The sequence below is a fragment of the Solanum lycopersicum genome, chromosome 9 (assembly GCF_036512215.1).
Source record: "Solanum lycopersicum chromosome 9, SLM_r2.1".
Lineage (NCBI taxonomy): Eukaryota > Viridiplantae > Streptophyta > Magnoliopsida > Solanales > Solanaceae > Solanum > Solanum lycopersicum.
The window spans coordinates 68,221,926-68,241,542 of NC_090808.1; the positions used below are offsets into that span (position 1 = coordinate 68,221,926).

The 19,617-nt window shown below is 35.6% G+C and overlaps 4 protein-coding genes across 4 annotated transcripts; 1 reads left to right on the forward strand and 3 right to left on the reverse strand.

Annotated features, from left to right (window-relative positions):
* The first annotated feature begins 595 nt into the window (after positions 1–595).
* ACAT5 (acetyl-CoA C-acetyltranferase 5) lies at positions 596–5,519 on the forward strand. Its single transcript, NM_001366033.1, has 14 exons — positions 596–963; positions 2,520–2,596; positions 2,756–2,840; positions 2,927–3,053; positions 3,130–3,228; positions 3,335–3,402; positions 3,523–3,630; positions 3,718–3,795; positions 3,884–4,016; positions 4,095–4,191; positions 4,408–4,531; positions 4,605–4,713; positions 5,006–5,089; positions 5,205–5,519. The coding sequence occupies exons 1-14, from the start codon at positions 868–870 to the stop codon at positions 5,315–5,317; spliced, it is 1,398 nt and encodes a 465-aa protein (NP_001352962.1). The 5' UTR covers positions 596–867; the 3' UTR covers positions 5,318–5,519.
* A 323-nt stretch (positions 5,520–5,842) lies between these two features.
* LOC101256220 (uncharacterized) lies at positions 5,843–12,977 on the reverse strand. The gene is made up of 9 exons (XM_004247781.5): positions 12,755–12,977; positions 11,297–12,255; positions 9,961–10,588; positions 9,768–9,851; positions 7,782–7,979; positions 7,165–7,250; positions 6,686–6,785; positions 6,339–6,437; positions 5,843–6,253 (listed from the first exon to the last, which is right to left on the reverse strand). The coding sequence occupies exons 2-9, from the start codon at positions 12,250–12,252 to the stop codon at positions 6,191–6,193; spliced, it is 2,214 nt and encodes a 737-aa protein (XP_004247829.1). The 5' UTR covers positions 12,253–12,255; positions 12,755–12,977; the 3' UTR covers positions 5,843–6,190.
* Positions 12,978–16,145: 3,168 nt separating this feature from the next.
* On the reverse strand, positions 16,146–18,942 carry LOC138338105 (uncharacterized). The gene is made up of 3 exons (XM_069288726.1): positions 17,336–18,942; positions 17,091–17,240; positions 16,146–17,000 (listed from the first exon to the last, which is right to left on the reverse strand). Exons 1-3 carry the CDS (start codon positions 17,510–17,512, stop codon positions 16,284–16,286), a joined length of 1,044 nt encoding a protein of 347 aa, XP_069144827.1. The 5' UTR covers positions 17,513–18,942; the 3' UTR covers positions 16,146–16,283.
* A 168-nt stretch (positions 18,943–19,110) lies between these two features.
* LOC138338106 (lysine-specific demethylase JMJ26-like) lies at positions 19,111–19,608 on the reverse strand. The gene has a single exon (XM_069288727.1). It carries the CDS (start codon positions 19,606–19,608, stop codon positions 19,111–19,113), a length of 498 nt encoding a protein of 165 aa, XP_069144828.1.
* Positions 19,609–19,617: the final 9 nt, after the last annotated feature.

Genomic DNA, 19,617 nt, shown 5'->3' on the forward strand with positions numbered 1-19,617 from the left:
AACTATTGTTTTATTTAATAGAAAGAGCTGTCAATTGCTAATCAACTAGGCACGCATCTCAAGACGTTCTTGATCACTCATGACGATGACGTGTGGAATTCAACTAGCGAAGTCTCGTGAGTGTAACAAACATCATTTTATACAATATACAAAATATATAATATTCAAAATCAATTGTGTAATCATTTTCGTTTCTCTTTTATATTCTCTAAACATTTTATTACTATTTGTGTTCACATTAAAAAAAATGTATTATAGGATAAACAATTCTATAAAGGATATTTTTGTAAAGATAAAAAACTTGATATAAAATTTGAATCTTTAAAAGATCCAAATAATGAGATTTGACCCAATATTAATTTTTTCCTGATATTTAGAAATTTGATTTATTTGTCAAATTATATCAGCAAATACTATTTGTCAAATTATTGATCAAAATTTATTTGAAAAATCTATGATTAAACGGATTTTAAGTAAAAAGTAATTCAATTTTACCATTTATGTTCATTTTTATTTGTCGAATCATACTTTTTAAATTATGTCTATTTTTACTTATCCAATTCTACGTATAATCTATTTAGCGAAAAATATTTGCGAATTATTTGAGTTTATAAATAAAATATTTTTCGAAAGATTTGTCATGTAGCTCCCTAAGCCCCAAAAGAATATACGAATAGCGTCACCAACTCTTATCTTTTGATTATTCAACCCATACTTTTAAGATAAACTTTTACGTTTTTTCTTGATTTTGCGAAGTTCAATACAAAGTGGACCGCCTTTCTCTTTGCTATATATATACAGAGAAGTCTAGAAAATTCAGTTCATTGTATTGGATCATCAACTCGTTGAAATCTGAGATTAACAATTATGGATAAAGCAATCGAGAGACAAAGAGTTCTTCTTCAACATCTACGTCCTTCACAGACGTCTTCTTCTTTGGAAAACATTGAATCATCTATTTCTGTGAGTGTTTTTTTTTTTTTTCAGTTTTTGATTTGGTTTTGTGGTTTGATTTCAATTTAATGATGTGGGTGTGTGTTGGTTTTTGTTTTTGATTTGTGTTTCACTCTGTTTTTGTGGTTTTGGGTGTGTTTTTGATTCGTGTCTTCAGTAGAATTTTGGATTTGATTTGTTTAATTGTGTTAGTTGGAGTGTTGATGATCCCTTTTTTTTATGTGGGTATGGTTCAGTTTGATCGATTTGATGTTTTTTAAGAGGAAGTTTTATGTTTCCAGATTTGTATATGGTTTGTTTTGATCAAAGTTTGAATCTTTAACCTTGTCTATGTCTACGAGGTCGAGACCCAGCTTATGGGATTACATGAGCTATTTAGTTGTTGTTCGAAAGTTTTAAGTCTTTAAGCTTGTCTATTTCTACGAGATCGAGACCCCTCTTGTGAGACTTCACTAGCTATGTTGTTGTTCGAATGTTGTAAGTCTTTTATGGGAATGGTGTAATAGTAGTTTTTGTCTTTGTGGCTATGGTTTAGTAGTAGTTTTTCTCTTTGTGGTTAATGGTGTAGTAGTAGTTTTTGTCTTTGTGGCTATGGTGAAGTAGTAGTTCTTGTTTAGGTTCATAGGTGGATGGCCTAGAGATAAGAAGCTATTAATTGCTTCATGTTTTGGTTAGGGGGCAACATCAATTATTGTATAGTGCTTCTAATACAGTTATGGAATTTTTATTTCATCGGATCAGCAGATCTGACGGCCTATTAACTTTTTCTATCTTTTTTTGGGAATGCAACTTGGTACAGTTGTAATGAATACTATAATTGGAAAACAGAAAGCCTATGACATGTATACCTTTTCAAGTTCTTCTTTTCCTAATTAGGGTGTACCCTTTCTACTTTTAAAGTTACTACTCTTGTTCTTTTTTTTTTCCCTTGATGTTTAGAAATCTGCAAATTATCAGGACGATTACCGATGTAGAAAATGGATATATATTTTGACTTCGTTAATTTCAATGGTAGTTTAACTGTTTCTCTGAGTTAGCGCAGAACGGCAGAAGTATATTAATTGGTGTCTTGGGAAAAACAGAAGTATAATTAGAAGTTGCAATCTGCTGACAAATTGATTTGTGTTGTGTGAACTGTGAAGGAACGCCCCACAACTTAAAATTTAATAACTACATAACAGGCACCTCGAGTTGCTGTTTTTTTTCATAGATATAAGGGAATACTTTTTATGATTGATATAAAAGACGGTGAATCCTAGACTAGACGTCCAATGGTGGATGTGCCTTTATCATGTTTGATCATGTTATAAAATTTGACAATTATATGTTTAGCAACTACAAGAATATCCAGTTGATCTTATAGTGTATTATTGTAATACTTGAGTCCTTTTTTTTGGTTAATTGGCTTGTTCTTGAATACTCATTTCACTGTGCATCCGAGGTTTCATGAGAAGTCTATTACTTTCTTGAGTAGTAAACAGGGTTGTCTTAATTTCAAACATCAGGTGTCTTAAAAAGTAATACATTATATCTTTGTTCCTTATGTTCTTTCAATTTTCAACCAGGCATCTGTCTGCTCTGCTGGAGACAGTGCTGCTTACCAGAGAACTTCCGTTTTTGGAGATGATGTTGTCATAGTTGCGTAAGTTGTTATAGCTAATGACATCTCTAGATTTAGTTTCTGAGTTGATACTCGAGCTACAACTTCGCACTGCTTTCTTGGCCTTCCATTTTTCATGTTTTTGTTGCATCTCATTTCTCAATGGTATCTTTACTGTGAGAACCTATTTGTTTATTGCAGTGCGTATAGGACTCCTCTTTGCAAAGCAAAGAGAGGAGGCTTCAAGGATACTTATCCTGATGATATACTTGCTGCAGTTCTAAAGGTGGGTTAAACTAAGCTGAGTTGTGGATTGCCGGCCAAGATTATCAAAGATATTTACCTGTATTTTTCTTTACATCTTCACTACAGGCGGTGATTGAAAAGACTAATGTGAACCCTAGTGAAGTTGGGGATATTGTTGTTGGCTCGGTGTTGGCCCCAGGTTCCCAGAGGGCAAGTGAATGCAGGATGGCTGCATTTTATGCTGGTTTTCCTGGTAGGTGGTTTTTAATTATCGTCATTTATGTATGAGGTCTTGTTTCAAGATGCTAAGTTCTCTTCCTCTGGAGCAGAAACCGTGCCAATTAGAACTGTAAACCGGCAATGTTCATCAGGCCTTCAAGCAGTTGCTGATGTAGCTGCAGCTATTAAAGCTGGATTTTATGACATTGGTGTGTTACCGTTTCTTTTTTTTACAAGTGCACTGTAGCTGTATACCATGTATATTGTGTTTTTCCCATTTCTAATTTTTTGGTTGACTTATCACTCACAAATCAGGTATTGGTGCGGGATTGGAATCTATGACCACAAACCCAATGGCTTGGGAAGGATCAGTCAACCCAAAAGTATATCTTCGTTTTACTGAAGCATATTATTACACTTTTTTTTACATAATTGTCAGGCTTATTTTCAGTAGAGATGAGTGCTACTGGAAGATTGCCATAACCTGTAACATTTGATCTCAGGTTAAGTCAATGGTACAAGCTCAGGACTGTCTTCTTCCTATGGGTATTACTTCTGAAAATGTTGCACATCGCTTTGGTGTGACAAGGCAGGAACAAGATCAGGCTGCGGTAAGTTAAATAGACCATCAATTTATGACCATGTCTATTTGGTGTATTTGGTGTTCTATAACCTCTCATTTTTATTTGTGATGCTAGGTTGATTCACATCGTAAGGCTGCTGCGGCCACTGCTTCTGGAAAATTCAAGGATGAAATAATTCCTGTAGCCACGAAGGTTGCATCCGTCTAAATTTTGATCACTTGGAATTTAGTAGTAGGTATATCAACTACGCCCTCTAATGTTTTATCTTCTTCTCTAAAAGATTGTTGACCCAAAAACGGGAGATGAGAAACCGGTAACCATCTCTGTCGATGATGGAATACGACCAAATGCCAGTGTGTCAGACTTGGCAAAATTGAAGCCAGTTTTCAAGAAGAGTGGAACTACTACTGCTGGTATTTTAGTAGTCTTCAAGTCCGAAATGTAATTTTAAGTTGGAGTATGGTTAATGAAGTTCTCTTCTTTTGCTGCAGGGAATTCCAGCCAAGTAACTGATGGTGCTGGAGCTGTACTGCTAATGAAAAGAAGCATTGCAATGCAAAAGGGACTTCCTATCCTTGGTGTATTCAGGTATTCCCCTTTCTAATTTTTCACATGCTATTTATAGTTGCAGTGACATTACTTACCGTCAGAAACTCTTAAATCATTGCCTTTACGCTTATTGGGTTTCTTTACAATTCCTTCTCGTGCCTGACCTTAGTCTGGTAAAGCTCGTACAGTTTTTGCATCTTTTTTCTATTTTTGGTATTCGTCTTAAAAGAGAACTAACTCCCGCTGTTCATGCAGAACCTTTGCTGCGGTGGGTGTAGACCCTGCCATTATGGGAATTGGTCCAGCTGTTGCAATTCCAGCTGCTGTCAAATCTGCAGGCCTTGAACTTGAAGATATTGATCTCTTTGAGATAAATGAGGTAATTTGCATAAATTCATAAGCTCTTTCTCTTCAACCCATTGTACAGTTTTTTTACTATGATTTTTGTTTAGGCATTTGCATCACAATTTGTTTATTGCCGGAAGAAGCTTGAACTTGACCCAGAAAAGATCAATGTCAATGGAGGTGCAATGGCCATTGGTCATCCTTTGGGTGCTACAGGTAAATTTTTGACCGTTCCATACGATAGTAATTGCGATGTTTCAAATGGAAGTGTCATCTATGAGTTTGCTCTGTACCACGACAATTTTGTTGCGAGTTTAGACATAATGATAAATTGTCATCAGTTGGCTCTAAACAACTATCCATTCAGATCAATGAAGGTTTACTTGTAGGGCCTCTTCCACATTCAAACCACTCTTAATACTTGATTGGGACAGTTCTCTATGTTCTTGCTAGTTATTTACATCATTGATTATCCTGATGAGGAATGCTTTCTCTATTGTCAAAACAGGTGCACGGTGTGTTGCAACGCTGTTGCATGAGATGAAGCGCCGTGGGAAAGACTGCCGCTTTGGTGTAGTGTCCATGTGCATAGGTAATCTTTTCTCTCTCCTTTCTTTGCTCTTTCGCACACCAAAAGCCCAGACTGAAATCCTTCATTGAACCTTTGGAATGGTTATCTTATGCTCTTGTTTTGCATTTCACAACAGGCACTGGAATGGGTGCTGCTGCAGTCTTTGAAAGAGGAGACTCCTGCGATGAGCTACGCAACGCCCGTAAAATTGACAGCCACAACCACCTTCTATCTAAAGATGCTCTTTAAAGAGAGGAAGGCATACACAATAGTTTCATTGAATAATATTTACAAAGAAAAAAATAAGTGTAGTTCTTTAAGAAATTTCTTGGAAGAGATCATTTTCTAGAATTGCACTAACTTGGTCTCTCTCTGTTGAATTTTTACTATAAGAACAGTTGTGTTCCTTTCATTTGGTTTTAAGATAATAAAAAAACAGCTTCCTTATGCAGATTAGTACATGTTAAGGCGATCGGTATCGGTTTATATTTGAGTTTGAGCTTGATGAATGACTTAGTGTTTATATGGTTTATTTTTATTTATCGAAAAGCGAGTTTTTGATCATTGTTACAATATATTTAATGTAGTAAAGTGTACGTTGATGTTATTACTACGTTTAGGATTATTACTACCTTTTTTGGTTAGGAGGGTGTTTTCGATTTACTCTGTATGAATTGTGAGTTTGATTTTGCACCATATATTTAACATAAACAGTTCGTGAAGACTCCTAAATCATAATGCCCAAGTTTGAATATACTAAACACATTAAGTAGATTTGAGAAGTAAGTAATATTTATTTCTCACGGCAACCAACGTTTGGGGGTCGTTAAATCATAGCTTGCTACTGAAAAACACCGCTAAGCCAGCATAGTTCACTTCACTCTTCAAGTTCAGCCCTCTATCGCGCAGCATCCATGGTTGAATGGTTAATGTACTATCCATAATTGGCGAATTCATCCAACTATTGGGACATTTAACATCAAGTATAGAGAAATAATTGAAGAAAACCATATAGCAAAAGAGAGCACTTTGTTCTGAACAACCTTGAACAAAAAGTAAAAGATTTGTATCAAAATCTAAGCTGCAACTGGCATGGATTCCACATATCATCTCCACAGCAGGTTATGATATCGAACACTTGCAAACTGGGCATGATGTTTTTCTACTCAGCCATGGATCAATGCACTGCAGTAAGTTCAATGAGCGTTAGAACGTTGGTTGCTTAACAAACTTATAACAACACTCTGAAGAAGAAAATTTAGAAGTTTACGTCTTTGTGAAACTTGTGTAAGCAAGGGAGATGGCGGATAACGTCCCCTATGGTTGGAGTTTCGAGACAAACAGCACATGGTTCTTGAAGACTCTCATTCTGCAAGGAGCTAGAGAGGGTGAGCAACATGTACTTCAAGCTCACAGCTTTAAGCAGTACGCAAACAAAAATCTGTACTTGTAATACTACAATTCCAATGATGTTCCTAGAGTGGATAAATAGATGGATGCCCGTATAGCAAACAACTGTTATGTGTACAGTTGTTTGAATATTATGGGAAAACATCAAGGCGATACAAAAGCTTAATCTTAGGTTAAGATTCGACACAACAAAGAGATCATGGTTACCTGAACTGTCGACTGTGGCAAGTTGTTGATTTGTCGTGAAGATGAACCACCATGTTGGTGGTTGTTCTCATCAAGGGCCAATAACATTTCGTAGTCATTCCTAAACCAAATAAAGGAAAGAACATGTTAGACAGCACAGAAAAGATTGTCCAAACCAAAATAATAATGCTAAGAAGAGGTAATAGTAATACCGCCATTATAAGGGTGGATCACATAAAACAACAAAGAAGCTTACAACACGCAGACACTACATTCACGAAAAAACATATCTCCCTGTAGTAACCCATACCCTTGGACCTTAACTTCAGAAAGGATCAAATTATGTTACATGGATATAGGAGGGGAAGTCTACTAATAACATACATTAGAGAGTTCTAAGCACTCAGTCGCCAATGGCTCTATTTACATTTTAATGCAACAAAAATTAATTTCATTATCAGAAAGAACACATGAACACTGATAAACATGAGAAAACTTACTCATTGAAGTCGCGCTGAGTCTGAAGGAGGTTCCTGTCCACATCCATATTACTGAAAGCCTCTAAGGTTTCCAATATATGCATCCTCTGCAGTATTCAGAAAAGGCAAATCATACATTCTAGGTTAGCTAAAATGGACACACATTAAGCAAATACATCGTCAACAATTAGACATTTCCCATTTCCATCAGTTCGTCAAATGATACAATTATTAAGTTAGGTGGAAAGAGCATCTCCTTGATGCTGAAGTTCTGTTTTGAAGAAGCTGATCGTGTCTATAAGGAGAAGTATACAACAGAAAGTGCAGACCAGAAGAACCAATCAGGCCAAGGAGATGCACAAGAGAGTATAAAGAGCTTCCAAAGTGTGCTTTAGGTCCAACTATAGATGTCCTCTTAGCATAAAATGCATACTGAGATTTTTCTGTAAGGACTATATAATTTAATAATTGGTGGAACTACTACTGATTGATTTAATTGCACACATTTATCTCTAAAAACCCGTCACTTGTAGCCAAATGAACACAAGCAGCATGTAAAATGATAAGAAACACAACTTCAGCTGACTAAATATTATATTACTGACCAAAATCATGAGGAAAAGTGCAAGTTATAATACCATGTCCACATCCATGTTAGGAGGAAACAGCGAATTTCTTCCTCTAGATGATGAGATAGTACGAGGTTGTCCAGGGAAACTGTTCCTCAACCTTGTCATCCTACTCGAGGTAGACGCCCGAGCTTGAGAAGCTCTACGAGATATGTTGGATGCATTTCTTGGTTGCCTTCTGCGTAAGTTTGTGACCAATGATCCATTCTAAACAAAAATCCCCACATCCCAAAAATTAGACGAGGAAAAGAGAGAATTTCAGTCAGAGGTCAAGGCCCAATCATTACAGAAAGAAAGCAGAATAGGAATTAAAGGCCTTTTTTCTATGCACATTTTGAAGAACATTGATATAAGATCACTCTAAAATCATGAGATTAATGAGAAAACTTCTTCATTAATCAGTGATATTTAAAATTTGAAAGATACATAAGATGGAAATACTAAACCAGCAACAAATTAAAAGAGCAAAATGAAAACCTTAGATTTTCATATCCCTGGTTAATGCTATAGTGTCATGTTCTTCCCTACTTATGAAAGAGCAGAAAGGAAGCTAAATCAGTTTACAACTGATTTTATATTGGGAGGTGGTAGGAATTCTACTTGCCAAAGTGGTAAGCAGTGACAGGATCTAATAAGGAAGATGATCAAGGTGTTAATAATCTGAGATTGCAATTGTGGAGTAATACTTGAATATCTTATGGCTATGGAAGTTCTATAGAGAATGAGTAAGGTCTTTAGGTATGTTACGGGAGTATGGAAGGTCCCAGTGCACAATACCTGTAACAGATCTTGTTCGGTTGGTCAAAACCCATAACGTCCTCTCATATTGTAGCATTATCAGAACACATTGGCAGAAAACCTGTAACATATCTTTTCCCACCAAGGAAAATCCTTCCTGATATTTAGTTTTTGCCACAGCAGATGAATGTCAAATTAATAAACGGGACATTAAATTCAGACTTTTTTTTTGGGATAAGTAGAAGAAATTTATAGGATTAAGAATTTGATTGGTAAGCTCGGGCTACTAACAGAAATGGAGAGAATGAAGGAACTTTCTTCTTAACCAGGTTCAACAATCTGGAAAAGAGAATGATGGTTATTTTTCTGTGAAGTCTTGTCACAAACTACTCATCAAGTCTGGAACCATGACCCTAGAAATACTGTAGAAAGAGAGCACCACTAAAGTAGTCTAATCTGGTTTGATTGCTGTGTGTGAAGCATTCCTGACGCATGCATGCCCGGATGGGGAAAAGTTCCTTAATCTCTTTGGACTGCTGGATATACTTTTGCTAGCCGGAGGGCTGAAAATCAAGGAGGTCAGAACACTTCGAAACACTATCCCCATATCCTCATTCTGGACAGTTCAGAGAGCAGCTAGGAACAATATATGTTTTAACTAAGGCAGAAACACTAAGTTTCATAAAATTTAGATTTGTAAAACCTTTAGGCTTAAACTTTTTGGTGTAATCTGAAAAAATATACATATTAAGATACAATATGGTTTAAGATTTTTCATATAAGCAAAGATGAAGTTTAAGTTCCATAGTAAGTACTTTCTATTACTAAATTTCTAATTTTCATATATCATCATCTTCAGGTATATGTATTTGTTGCTTAAGCGTCGCAATGTACCCAGCCTACACTATTACTAGCTTCAAGGTTGCCCAGAAAGACTCTAACAATGCTACCCCTCACATTTGAGAAGATAAATTTGGTTCCATATGCACCATCATAAGTACTTATACTAGAAAGAAACAGATGGTTCAATACCAATTAATGTCAAAGAAAAACTTAGTGTCCTAAGATCTATTTTAGCAGGAAATTAAAAATCAGTTTTTAACTTGGACGCATGATAAAGCTTTCAAACATGAAACATCATGTATAGATATCTAAATGTCAGATGACAATATCGATATTAGACCTAAGTGGCACATATATTACTACCAAGTGATGGAAAGTACAAGAGGAGAATAAAATGTAAGGAAGCCAACATACAGGACCAGATAATTGGTTCTCTAATCCAGAGGACGCACGTCGGAAATCCTCCTGCATTAAAGCCAAGGCTACATCTTCGTCAATCTGTTGGGAAGAAGAGAAAACTTATCAAACATCTAAGCATGGTGTGAAGACAAGAACAGCTAAATATTGATGGAAAATAACTAAAACTATTCTACATAAAGTGTACTACCTCGCCAACACCGAAGGAAGGGACCTCATTGTACAACTGTTCCTGGAGTTCCCGTGCAAGCCTTTCATCAGCATCTACTTGACTGGCTCTAGCATCTTCATTCCTACTACTGCTACAGACAACACGAGAGCCTTCATGTCTTATGGTAGAGGAAGGACTGTCCACTACAATCACTGGTTCTACGTCCGTACCTACATGACTCGGGTTTCTTGTGGACCTTGTATTAACCCTACTTTCAGGTGAGCTAAGGCAAATGATGTCTACATCCTTAGAGACTGATGTAGAACATTCACCATGGCTGCTTGAGGCAGGTCCTTGCTTTAGTCTTTTCTTAACTGTGCTTGGTGCAGTACGATGACCATTAATTTGGCGACATTGAGGTTCAGCAGGGGGTCCCTTTGGCCCTTCAGATATACCAGAAAGATGTCTAATAGAAGCTGAATCATGACAACTAGTTGCATCATCTCTTCTCATCACCCTACTCCCACTGGGATGAGTGACAAAGTGTGCACTATCTCTTTCTACAGTCCTGTGCAGATTGGGCAATGACAAGTGTGAACTGCGGTTACGCGTACTTCTCCATCCTCCTGATTCGTCAAAGCTTCTGAACACATCTCTACTGGAATCACTGGTTTCCAATGAAAACACTTTTGTATGAGACCTTTACCAGGACAATAGTTAATTGTTGGAGATAAATCAACAGTCAAAAGTAGGTATGATTATGAGTACCCAGTGTAATCCCACAAGTTGGGTCTAGGGAGGGTAGAATGCAAGCAAAACTCACCCTACATATGTGGGTAGAAAGGTTGTTTCATATAGACCCTCGGATAGAGAGGTATGATTATGAGTAATAATGTAAAATGACTAGAATAATGTCACATACCATTTCTAAGTTTACATAGGAGTAGTAATATCTCATACAACAAGATACAGCAAGCGCTAACAAAAGAACTCATTTTAGCCAAAATAGAGTTACTCACAGCACATATAAGTTTTTCTGAATAAATTTTGGCACAGCAAATAAGTCCAAATGCAGATTTGAATTCAGATGCATCACGGGAGCAGATGTTTAAATCCATGCATCAATCCATACATGATAACAAACTTAACTGGGTTCCATGTTGAATATCAAAGTGTAGATCCTTGGTAGGAAAGTAATTAGCTTACACTATAGGACATCTTGACATGCACGCTACACTAATGTCATACATGATGTAAATCAAAATTCCTTTCTCCCTATTTGAACAGCCTAGTAAATTTGATATAAACTGTTGACAGAAAAGAATGAAAGCTATCTTTTATGTGAATATATAGACAATGTTCACCAATTACATACCTGCTAGACGTATGTCCTGTGTCACATTCTTTTGAAGAGGAAGAATGGATAACCACCCCCTTACCCTTCACAGAGGTACCATCGTTAGATATTATTTCTTTAGCACTAACTGAGCTTGTACCAGGGGATGATGCTGTAAGACTGGTATCAGTTAGCCCATGGATTAAAATACTGTTATCCTCCATCTCCGCTGGCTTTTTAGCCTTAGCTATGTTCATAGGGGATATACATCCATTTCGGACCAATCTTTTCTGCCCAGTTACTCTTGGTGAGTTAGCAAGAGATGTAGAACCATCCTTCCGAGCTCCAAGCTGTGCATCAATGGTAGAATCCTTTTCTCCATGAGATTTATATAAACCAAGTTTAGCTAGATCAGCAATTTCCTTTCCTTTGCTGGTACTGCTGGATGGTGTGGAAGTCGTACTGTCCAAATTAGAGTGTTCATTCATCACGGCTGATCGCGATCTAAATTTTTCATCTTGACCAATATTATGTACTCCAACTGCAGGAGACTTGACAAACACACGAGTCGACGACCCACTTTGCTTTGCCAGGTCTATGACAGGACGGTCTTGCTGACCTTTTGATTCTGTGATTCCATTTTTAGCAAGATGCAAGTTATGTTTCTCCTTGGAATTAGGAATTGAGGGAACCTTGAACGGAACACCATTTCTAGAAGGCAAAGAATCTCCCATACCAAAAGCTGATGAATTTGCATCGCATTCAGATTTCATGAAAATTCTTCTTGGAGGACGCATAAACAACCTTTTTCTTCCAAAACCATTATCATTAAGTTGATTTCCATTCTCAGCAACACCATTCCCATTTACTGAATTCCCTGATGCAGACAAATCACTCTCTACATCGGCATACCTCCTCCCGTTCATATCCTTAGCAGCTAATCTATTAGGGGTATCAGGAATATCCAATTGATTATCACAACTCAAATGATCCATAATCTGCACAGCACAGCCGCGAGCGGATACATCACATTGGTGTACAAATGTAACAAATCAAAAACTACCCCACAAATCATAACATCATATAAGGTGCAGAATCAAATCAACATATCATAATTAACAACACAAAATAACAAACACAAGAACAATGGTACATAGTGAAGTCCAGGGAGGGTAGAGTATCCACAAACCGACCACATATAACCACAAAGATTAAATCTTTCATACACAAGATACTACTACAGATAACAAAATCACTATCTCCCAAGTCCATTAATGACCCTTGTTACAATTCAGCAAAAGATACAAAAAAAAAAATAAATTAAAATCTGGAAATTAGAAAGATTCTGCCTAGCCTTAGATATGAAAAAAGGAAAAAAAAATTCTTTCTTTCTTACCCATTTCAAATAATTGTGTTTCAAGCAAAAAAAAAAAAAACCCCAAAATGCAAATCAATGATAACAAACTCAAGAATCAAGAATTCAAGTAAACATCAAACCTTTAATGGATAATTCACAAACCCCACAATTTTTTTACAGAAAAACTCAATCTTGATATGAAAAAAAGCAAAGCTAGGGTTTGATTTGGGAGAAATGGAGGTGGTGATGTTACAGTGCCATGTCCAAACTACCCTTAGATGTTTTTGAATTTGACGGGAGATAGCACCACTCGCATCTTTGGTAAGTGTACAACACTCGCTGACGTGGAGTGTTGATAATTCAAAGATAGTTTAAATCAGACTTTACGTGTTTTCCACGCTCTTGATGGAGGAGCGAGTGTGATGATTTGATTGGCTAAGGTTCATTATTACCGTGCACCGTAACACACAAAAGTACAAAGTTCGTAAAAAAGAGTGTTTGGTTGTTGGATAGAGCCGAGTTATTCATGTATTAAAATTAAGTAAAAATGATTGTCATGTAGAATCTAGCATAAAATAAATTTTATAATGTATGGTTATTCTTTTTCATCTTTCTATAAAATATAAAATTGTTGCTACGAAAAGGTTAAAATTACCCTCAAACTATTCGAAATAACTTAAATATATCTTTAAACTATATTTTGTATGAAAAATGTCCTTTCCGTCTAATTATTGGACCAAGAGCGCCCTTCTGTTTAACAGTTATACTGGAACGGCACTGTTGGTCCAATAGATAGACGGACAGTCATTTTTATACAAAATATAGTGTAAAGGTATATTTAAATTATTTCGAATAGTTTAAGGGTAGTTTTGACCTTTTTCCAATGTTACTATGATGTTTTTTTTGTAATATATATACTAAAAGACGATAAAACTAATACATGAATAAATTTTACATGATATATAGTTTTTGTATTATTAATATATGCATAACTCTAATCAACAATCAGATATCGTTTTCATTGCTAGAAAGGAAATTGTCCATATATTAAAATTAGACAATAAAAACAATAATAACATATTTAATGTAATCTCATATCTAAAATAATTTTCGATAAAATCTCGATAAGTAAAGCATATTAACAAAACACAAGTATGTTAAAATAAATATAATAACAAAAAGATCAAGATGAAAACAATAAAAAAGATGGCAAAATAATACTTTTAACCGAAGAAAAGGAAACAATAAGTAATACTTAAATCTAAGAATAAGATACTTGGAGAGTAACAATAACAATGCTAAATAGAAAACTAGACAAGATCGACTTACTAACCTTTTGCCTTTTATATTTGAAGTCTAAATCTTCTTTTTAAAGAATCATATCCTTGATAAGTTGTAGGGTGCGTTATGTCATGTTGAATCACTTTCGTAAACCTATTTGTACATATCCACTATAGCTAAACTCTCGTATGTACTACTAGCTAGGGCATAATTGCATCTTCTCTTCACGTGTATGAACTATTTCAATTTCGTCTTTCTTATTCTTTCCATCGCAAAGGCCACTCTCGCTAGCTTGTTTTGAATAGCTTCATTCCTTATTCTATATTTCCCCACACATTTTTTTAAAAAGATATTGAGAAACGAAAAAACACATTGTTTCTCCTTTCTCATTTTAAAAGGTGAAATTGCTAACGAAAAATCATGTTATGCTACTACTTCTTGGACAATAAAAATGTTGACATACGTTGGAAGAGTACAATTAATTAAAAGTCTCTTTGTTCAATACTCACATTAGCCCCCACTAAATCTATTTGTGCATCGAGAAGTTCCATATGAAGAGTTCATGCTCCCAAACAAAGATTCAACGGGGCTCAAACTTAAAGACATTTGATTATGGATGGAAAAATATTTACCATTCCACTACGAGCCTTTTGGTTGACGAATTCATTGTTGGTATTTTCTCTCTTACCAGCTTTTTCTAGAGATAATTCCTACTAATCTTTTCTGTCTTACTAGCCGCAATCTTAGGTTTTGTCTGAAGAATGTTATAAATAAATACACTCGCAGATGTTGATGTGACAAAAGAAGCGTGCTGATATGGTGCAAATCATAGTAGGAAACTATGAGTGAGAATTGATGAATGATTTGTTATAATTTATTCACCAAACTCTTCCTTGTAATAAGTGTAAAGACATCCAAAATAACGATGTATCAACATAATTATGATTTAAATAAACACTATGACAATGTGCTATAAGTATATACTTTTAGCCAATTATCAAATATATATCACGACTAATCTTGCATACACGTAACTTCTTTTTTTTAGGGCTTTTAATATGAAAAATTTATTCACACCCCTATAACAAATTTCTGTATTGAGTCCAAGGCAAGTTATAAGAATTAATGACTTGTAAAACTCTTGTTACATGTTAGAAAACAAGATTATTAATAAATGTGAAACCATGAATAATTCTTAGTTAGTTAATTAAAAGTGATGTTTTGTTAGTTCAAGTGTTGTTATATAAAGATTCGATGGGATAAAATAATATGTTGAAAAGGATGTCTAACTTACAAATGCGTCCATATTGAATTATACAAGGATTATTTGCCATTATTAGGAAAGGTCACTTAAATAAGAGAGATTTACTTTATTTTTCATAAATAAACAGCAAGCCAAAAAATAGATATCAAGAAAATGATGTGGTAAATTATTTACAAAAATTAAAATTAATTTCAATAAAATGTTCAAAAATATATAAAAAGAAGATATTAAAGACAAAAAGTAGTATAGTTGTTTGTCTAGACATTTTGGTCGAGCCTGCGTGTATAAATAATAATTCTTTGAGTAGTTATTTAATATAACAAAAAATATTTCTTCTTTTGATTATAATAAAGAAATTCTCCATTTCTTTATCTATATTCTTCTTTTTAGTGTCATTTGCTTTTATGTTTTTCATTTTACATTGCTATGTATATATTGTCTTGTCTCACTGTTAACTCAGCTTTGTGCAACAAGATGAACTTATTCATGTATCAAATTCATTTCATTCCATTACAGCATTTTTCATAAAATAATCTTAAAGATTTCCCATCTCAATCTCATCAGTATGAGGTCTTTTAATTGCGATGCTTCTTCGAATCTTGACTAATATAAACATCATAATTAAAAAGCATATCATAATACCGATCGCAATTAAAAGGCCCCATATTGATGAGATTGAGATGGGAAATCTTTAAGATTATTTTTTGACGAAAAATGCTGTAATGAGAATGATTTGAATTTGATGCCTGCTTCACAGTTCCTATTTGCATCCATGGAAGGAAAACAAAATGTTTAGGCAAAAATGTTTTATCTTTTACAAAGTAAAAATCTCAATCAAATCTCCCTCGTATGACGAGTAAGATTACCATCTAAAGTTTAAATCCCGGATCGACGTCTAAATTCTTACCGTTGTTTGATGTAAGGAAGGCAAAATGATTTATCATTACAGTTTGAACAACACACAACTATGTCTTATCACTCTCTTCTACAAAAAAACATCAACATACCAGGCAAAAGCAGCCTAAAACCTCCAACGATCTATACGTACAGATGAACTATAACTCCGCGTTCCAAAATGTATCTAGTCCGAGGAACCAAAAAAAGGAGAGACTGGAATGTAACACCTATGGGAATGTAGACTGAAAGTTGGACCAATTTTTCCTCAACCCGTCCATCTGCATTTTTGTTGTTACCAATTCATTGCTGGTGCTTTCTATCTTTCCAGCTTTTTCTTGAGCTAACGACACGAGTTTTTGAGCTTCTTGAGACCCTTCTTGTCGTTCATCCATGATTTCTTTCTGCCTGGTTCTTATATCTTGAAGTAATGCTTCCAGCTCTCTAGCTTGTTCCTCCTTTTTATCATACTCCGACTTCAGCTTTGCTTCTGATCTAATCCAGTTATCCAGCTTTTTCCTGTCCTCTTCGAAGTTGTTCAAGAATTCCTGGTAACTTAACTCAGCTCGTGCCAACTCCCTCCATTTCTTAACCATGACGGGGAATTCATACTTGAGTTTTACCAATTGCTTGGCTTGTTCATCGCTAAATAATAACGATGAGGGATTTTCATTTAAAGCAGCAATTGCACCACACATTTCTTTTTCATTTATCGGGTCATGAGCCAATGCCTCTAAAGGTAGTCTGATTGAACATTCAAATATCAACTTTGCAAGTGTTTGGGCTGAAGAAGTACTATTGCTCTGCAGGCTGCCGGACTGTTGGCTGGGATACTGATCTGGTAAAGACTTCAAGAATGACTGAACTGTGTGGAAAGTTGATTCAACATCCACTATATCGATGAACTGCTTCAACTCTTGACTAGGAACCGATGTCCTCTCTTGAGCCTGACAAATATAGTGCATACGTTTATATAAATCAATAACAAGGAAAAACTAATCCAGAAGAAAAAGATATCTGTTGTTAAGTGAGTGAACCTTGTTTGCTGAAAGAACTGGAAGCAGACAATGTACATTAACTTCTGTAGTTCTTGGTTTCTCGTCCTCACTTGGAGCAACATATTGTTCTCTTTTGTCAGTCTTGCCCGAAAAGGAGGAAGATTTTGGCATACTTGGTCCTGGCATAGACTAGAAAAGAAGGAAATGAAGCCAAATAATGAAGTTTTGACTTAAAAATGAAAGATATTGGGACTGTTGAGATATCAGTAATCAATTGAGCAAACCTTGTTTGATGAAGACAGATGATCAAGAACTGGGAGCGGAGAACGTAGATTTACTTCAGCAGTTTTTGGTTTCTCATTCTCAGTTGGAACAACATATTCTTCTCTTTTGTCAGTCTTGCTACTAGATAGATCTTCCGAAACGGAGGAGGAAGGTTTTGGTGTACTTGGTCCTGGCATAGACTAGAAAGGAGGAAATGAAGAAAAAAACAGGAAAATAATGAAGTTCGACTTGGAAATGAAAGTTGTTGGGACTGTGGCTCACATTTATACTTCTACTGATCGAACTTGATAAGAGTAATCCTGTATCGATGCCTGCTTCAGAGTTTCTACTTGCATCCACGGAAAAGAAAAGAAAAATAAGAAAGGTAAACTTTACGAGACAGGAGAAAAGAGGTTACATGAGTTCATTTTCTCAACGAAACATACAAGTTTCGTGTTAAACAAAAAGCAAATAAGAGCATAACTTTGTGAAAACAAGGAGCAGCAATCTTACAATAGTGTTTTCTCCAATTGATTCACCGCTTGGCTCATTGCATGAACAATGATTTTCTTTACCTGAAGTGGCACACGCGGAATTTAGTGATCTTTACACATTTCAGCGAGAAACTAATATTACAATTGTAACATCAATGAAGTGAAAAAAGAAGTCATATACCCCCAACTTGTCTTCCCTAGCTTCGTGATTTCTAGGAAGCTTGCGAAGCTCCTCTGTCAAACGAATGCTCTCATTCACATTTTCAGGAGAAATAAAATCAACAGCAACATTGATACAGGACTGTAAAAGATGAAACGCCAGAAGTCACCGAGCTGAGCTTATATAAGTCCTCTACTATTGTAAATCATCTACGGAATGATGTGTGCTTTGAGAAAATGAAGACATAGTTATCTATTTCAACGTTTGATGAAAAAATTTCCGACTTCATTTCATCCAGAATCTTGAGTTTTACCTTTGTCCTCAGAACTGATGAAAAGGACTTCTGATAACAAAGACAAGCATGATAACATATCGACGTTTACACATTCATAGCTTGCTAGTTGCTTCCACACCTTAGTAGCATCTAATTTTTTGTAAGACACTCGAGTTGAAATTGCTCAGTTTTTTGTCTTTTTTTTTTGTCTCTCTTCATAAAGCGGTACAAAAGATGCCATTTCAAGAAGCTGTATAGGATAGATGATACTTTCTAAAGCAATATTAAGGACTATTACAGGGATCTAAAAGCAGAAACTGCTGGTAAAGAATTCTATGCGCTGCTGAACTTCCTTAATACTACAAAAACTTGCTATAAAAAAAAGGCGATAGGATGACGTGGGATACAGAGATGAACTAACTCCATACCTTTAAATTTCTAACTTGATGAGGGCATCCAGCAGGAACGATAACAGCCTCGCCTAATTTTTGAACAAATGTCCATGGTTCAATTCCTGCAAAAGGAAATGAAAGCATGGTGAACACAAGATGCAGACTCCGAAACTGCTTTTTACACGAGGCATGCAAGGAAATGGCAATGAATCAGAGAGTAAGATGACCATATTCTTCCTTTAGCCTCCTTTTATGCTCGGTGCTCAAGTAGAAAGTTTCGTCAAGAATGGGATGAACAACCTGTAATGGAAACAGTATATTGGAGTTTAATCAATATATTTTTGGATTATTCAATGAGGATATCAAGTAAAATAGTACATTGGAGTTTAATGAAGAATCAAATTTCCGTTGTGACGAGCACTAATAGTCATGAAGGAGGCAAAACATGGATAAAGATAAAATTACTTCAGAAATTTCAAAAATGGAGAAGTAAATTAAAGTTGCAGCTTATTTTTACCTGCGGCAACGGTGAGCCATATATGTGCCTAAATTCCCTGAAGTGTTTCCTGAGATATTCCTCCAATTTAGGAACATCTTGCCTCCTAAAGACATCCCATAGAGCACCGCCACCATCTGCGTCTTCAAATCCTTCAGGCTTATCCTGCCCGAAAAGAGAACTACTATCCTCTCCGTCTTTCTTTGTTTCACAAGCAGCTTTTACACTTCGCAGGCAATACTTCTTATTCTCAACTTTCAAACCATCACATTTCTGTTTCTCCTGAGAAAAGTTCATCCCTTTCAGCACAGGTTTTTCATTTACATTAGGGACGTAATCCTTAATGCTCTCATGTGTCCTGTTAGCATTATCAGCTGCAAATTCCCTCTGATCCTGCTCTTTGTGAACCTGTTTCAACTTCTTTATAACGGAGAGTTGTTCATCTGTTGGGACTACTGCTTGAGTGTTCATCAACATGTTGACCTA